Source organism: Diabrotica undecimpunctata, chromosome 8 (genome assembly GCF_040954645.1).
Source record: "Diabrotica undecimpunctata isolate CICGRU chromosome 8, icDiaUnde3, whole genome shotgun sequence".
Lineage (NCBI taxonomy): Eukaryota > Metazoa > Arthropoda > Insecta > Coleoptera > Chrysomelidae > Diabrotica > Diabrotica undecimpunctata.
The window spans coordinates 145,434,168-145,439,810 of NC_092810.1; the positions used below are offsets into that span (position 1 = coordinate 145,434,168).

General features: G+C 41.2%; 1 protein-coding gene across 1 annotated transcript; it reads left to right on the forward strand.

Moving 5' to 3' along the window:
• The first annotated feature begins 3,154 nt into the window (after positions 1 to 3,154).
• LOC140449154 (uncharacterized) lies at positions 3,155 to 4,567 on the forward strand. Its single transcript, XM_072542304.1, has one exon. It carries the CDS (start codon positions 3,155 to 3,157, stop codon positions 4,565 to 4,567), a length of 1,413 nt encoding a protein of 470 aa, XP_072398405.1.
• The last annotated feature ends 1,076 nt before the right edge of the window (positions 4,568 to 5,643 follow it).

Consider the following 5,643-nt stretch of genomic DNA (forward strand, 5'->3'; position numbering starts at 1 on the left):
AAACATATTAAATAAACCGCATTTATTAAATACACCAAATGTCACACAACAACACGCACAGACAATAACACAGACACACACAAAATTCCACACAGGACAACACAACAGCCATAGAAACACAAGGAGCCACGAAAAAAAACAAAAACCTACGCTAGTATCACAAAAGACACCGTGCCGAAAAAGAAACCGGAAGAAGAACCATGGACCACACCAAAAACGAAACGAAGATACGACACTATGATCAAACTTAAGAACGGAGAAAACGGCAAGATAATGGATACAATGAGGACGGTTGTTAAGCCAACGGAACTCGAAAACGTAACAATAAGACGAACACGGAATGAAAACACCATAATCTTAACCACGGAGGACAGAAAACAACATGAAAAATTCAAGCATCGAACGACAGCCTGCGAGAAACTTGAAACGAAAGATATAACAAAATCCAAAGACCCAACCTTAATCATTACCGGAATGCCGAGAGGGCAAGAGCAGGAGCAATTCCTACAGGCACTCAAGGCAGAAAACGACGAACTAGACGACAAATACAAAGACGAATTAAATAACTTAAAAATAGTGCACAGAAAAACTTGCAGGAACCAATGGAGGGAAAACCTATACATAGAAGGCCCGGTAAATATAATTAAGGAGATCCTAAAAACAGGATACATTTATTATGACCTAACAAAATGTTATGTGCAGGAACACATAAGCATTAGTATGTGCTTTAGGTGCTGCCGATATAACCATGTCACGAAGTATTGCAAGGAGGCCGACCCAACTTGCTATAAATGCGGCAACAAACATGATGTCAAAAACTGCAAGGCGACAACCTACAATTGTATTAATTGTAAAATTATGAACTTAAGCCCTCGTACACATCAAGCCAGGGACCCTAAATGCCCGATATTCATCAGGAAACTGGAAGAACAAAAGCACCAAACTAACTACTCCGACTAAAAACACACACAACAACAAAACTCAAACACTACTAAAACACACACACACAACAACAAAACTTAAACACTACTAAAACACACACACACACACAACACAATATCACTACATGGCCTCTTTTATACAATTTAATGCCGGAAGAGGCCTTGAAGCGACAGATAAATTACTACATAAATTACAAAAGGACGACATAGACATAGCACTACTACAAGAACCGGGACGAAATGCGTGGCAGAGCACTGAGTACCTCACTCTAGGATCAGACAAATCAACGAAAGCGCCCATACTCGTAAAGCGCACGCTAGCCAAACAAGTAACATTAATCTCAAACAGAACCAGCGACAACTGCACAACTATACACCTTAGAGCTAACAACACTGACACTACCATAATAAACATATACGACAAACCTGGAGGAGACGCAAACACCACGCTAAACACACAAAAACTAAACATAGAAAACGACAGAAACCGGACCCTGCTCGTGGGCGACTTTAATGCGAAGGACCCGAGCTGGGGAGGGGACATAACAGATAATAGAGGACAAGACATTATAGACTGGACGACATTAAACAACATATACATTAACAACACACATGACAGCCCTCCGACCTTCCTCTCAACAAGAGGAAGAAGCTGGGTAGACCTAACACTAGCGAAGGATCTGAGGGTGATGGACTGGAAGGTCAATGAGGAGGAAACTCTGAGCGACCATCAGTACATCACCTTCAGCACCAAAAAACAACAAAACAACAGTAACAACACACACAGAAAATACAACATAGCAGACATAGACAAAACAAAACTAAGCAGACTAACACTAGAAAAAACATGGAACTCGCCGGGAACGGCACTAGAGCAAGCAAGATACACACAAAACCAAATAACGCAAATAGTGCAAGAGACAACAAAGAGAAAAAGGAAAGGGAAAAGAACAACCCAAATCTGGTGGACAATAGAGTTGGAAACACAGCGAAAGAAAACCAATAACTTAAGGAAAAAGTTTCAAAACGAAACCGATCCAATCAACAGAAGAAGAGCAGAAATTGAATATACAACGCAGAGGAGACTCTACAAAAACAATATCAAAACCACCAAAAAAACAGCCATCAGGGACTACCTAACAAACAACGACCCAGACAACCCGTGGAATATCGGCTACAAAATCATAAAGAGAAACGAAAACAACAACCACACATTAAATACTATAAAAAAACCCGATGGTACATACACAGAAAACAGAGAGGAAACAATACGGTTCCTACACACAAAATACTTCCCGGCAGACAACGAACAAGAAGACGACGAAGCACACAAAGAGCTTAGACGGAAACAATACAGACAGAACACGAACAACGACAAACATTTCACCGAAGACGAAATAAAACAGACACTAATGGACATGAAGAATAAAAAGGCAACAGCCTCAGACGGACTTTCAAAGGAAATAATACAACACTTGCACGAGACAAACCCAGCAATACTGACAAATCTATATAACAACTGCCTAGATACCGGGGATTTTCCGGAGTGTTGGAAGGGAGCAGACATGGTCTGGCTACCGAAAAAAGACGGCGGCAAAAGACCGATCTGCCTCCTCCCAACGCTTGGAAAAGTCCTCGACAAGCTGACAGCTAAAAGACTGGTATACTACTTAGAAACACATAAAAAACTCCACGAAAATCAATTCGGATTCAGGCAGGGAAGATCAACCATAGATGCAATAGAGCAAATAAATACCAAAATAACAGAAAATAAGAAAAATAAATTTCACACAGTCCTGATAACCCTAGACCTCCAAAATGCATTCAACTCTGCCTGGATCCCAACAATAGTAGACAGCCTACATAAATCAGACACACCACAAAACATACGCGAACTTTGTACAAACTTTTTACAAAACAGAAAAATTACTACAGAAAACATTACGAACAAGACACAAAAAGGCTGCCCGCAGGGATCGAGCCTGGGACCCATCTTATGGATATTACTGATGGAGTCCTGGTTCGATTTCATCGAGCAGACGGAAACAACAACCGAACACGACGCTATCCAGGCCTTTGCAGACGACCAGATTATTTTACTAACGGGGAAGTCACTCCACACCCTGTAAAATAAATGGACAAAAATATGGACAGCTTGTGACAAATGGGCTAAAACGTATAAACTGAAATACAACAGTGACAAAACGGAAGTCATGTTCATTCCACACAGACCAACCAGACCCCCGAGACTTCGAATTAATAACCAAACAATAACACCGTCAGAAAATCTCAAATACTTGGGACTGACCTTCGACACGGGCCTTCTATGGTTGGACCATGTGAAAATGAACAGGCAAAAAGCAGCCGACATTGGTCACAAGTTGTTTATAATCGCCGGCAAGGACTGGGGACGGACACCAAAAATGTTGAAGGCAATCTATGAGAACGCGGTAAAACCCATGCTCCTTTACGGAGCAGAGATCTGGGGCAAAAGAGCAAAGGACACAAGAATTGCAAAACAGTTGGCCGCCGCAGAAAGACCATTTCTGCGGGCGATCACAAGAGCATATAAGACCGCTCCAACAGCGGCCCTACACGTACTGGCCGGAACAACACCGCTGAACATAGATGCCTTCGCCATTTACAAAACATACAACGAAAACAAGAACAGCATAAACAACCTAAAACTCAAAACTTCAGACACACCACACCCTACAAACAGAACGATAAAACTAAGACAAGACATAAACACACCGGATATCAAGGTATATACCGACGCTAGCATCAAATCTGATAACAACAGAGAAAGCAAAGCGATCGGTATATACATTGAAAACCAAAAGGACACAAACAGACTAAAATACAAAATAAAATCGAGTGAAGACATAAATAGCCTAGAGGCCAGGGCCCTAGCTAAAAGCGCTGAAATAATAACTCAGCATATCCAAGACTACGAAAACAAGACAATCACATTCCACACGGACTCGACCGCAACACTACGTCAAATACAAAACGGAAATAACAGAAACAAAATAATAAACATGGCAAAATTGCACTTGAAAAAAATGACTGAACACAACATTCAATACAATATAGTAAAAACAGACAGACAAAACGCAGGACTAAAGATAGCACATAACCTAGCGAACACAGCACACAACAACACACAAGACGACATCACAGTAATCAGAAAACAAGACATAAAACAACTAAGACTGAACACAAGACTGGCCGCATGGCAACAATCATGGGACACGACAGACAAGGGGAGAAAGACTTACAGCATATATAAAACTGTAAGATTGACTCCTCCAACACTCACGTGGAAAGCAACACAACTAATCACAGGACACGGACACTTACAAGCATACTATCATAGGTTCAACCTACGAGACACAGACGGAAACTGCGGACACTGCAACACAACCGAAGACCAACACCACGTTATCAACACATGCACGATAGCACAAAGACAAACAGCCAGACAAACTCTGACACAACAATTATTACAAAAACAACTGACATACCCACCAACCAACATCGACATCACAGACAAAGAACTAACACAATGGATCAACGAATGGGGTGAGCAAATGATCCTCGACGACGACACACAGGACACATAACACAAAGACAATCACCACACCTGCTCGAAACACCTATACACCTAATGAGAACAAAATCAACAGGTGGGCAATAGGGAAATCATTCAAACAACATCAGAACAGCCAAATCGTCAAAGCGGTCGGCTGTTAAGCTGTAACAACCTCAACGGACAACACGATAAATAACTTAGCCAATAATTACGCGTCACAAACTTTAATAAACATAGGGAAAAAGTGAAGTGATATGCAACAACGCAACAATAACCCAAGTGCTGAAAGTGATAGTGACACTACGCCCAACAGCACTTGAGCCCCGCTAAAAGTGAAAAGACACCATCCTTTAGATATAAGTTCATTAGCTAGATAAGATAGATTAGTAAACATGTTAGAAAATAGTAATAGATTAGGGTTCTAGGATACCAGATATTGTTTAGTTTATAATTTTGTAGAAATTTTGTAGTTATTTTATTCAATAAAGAAAAAGGGATCCTTCTTTCACCGCAAGTTTTTGGAGTGCGGTGCTGGGATGGGTTCTCTTGACATGGTTTCGTCAGATATTGTGTAGAAACAGGTCTTATGCCGTAAGGTGGGTGGACCAGGGCCACGATTGGTTTGCACACTCCTCGGAGTTTCTCAGTTGCTCTCCGACCTCCGAAGCGATCAGACGTGTTACGCTCCGCACATCTGACCCGCATACACGCATGAAACAGAATGCGCGAACCAGTTGCGCGTACGGTATAATTTTTAGTTAGTCAGTGACCACCGCGAGGAGAGGATATCGGGAGCAGCCGCCCGCTCGCACGTGCGATCGTCCGCGCATCCAGTTGCGCGTTCGGTACCTAGCCGGCGGACCGACTATGCAGCTCCTTTCTAAACGGGAAGCGCGCGATTAACATTAAAATTACGTCATAAACATGTATAGACAACTATAAACTCGAATTTTCGTGCGCAAATAAAAACTTTAGTTTAAGTGACAATGTTAAATTAAGTTTTAGTGATAATAATAATAAAAATAGTTAAGTGAAATTTAAAAATAACTTTAAGTTAAGTTATAGTGCTAATGCAAAAAGGATTAAGATGAACTTATGTAAGTTTTT

What these genes read in the sequence shown, in the direction of transcription:
- LOC140449154 (XM_072542304.1), top strand. Translation starts at nt 3,155, where the DNA reads ATGTTCATTCCACACAGACCAACCAGACCCCCGAGACTTCGAATTAAT.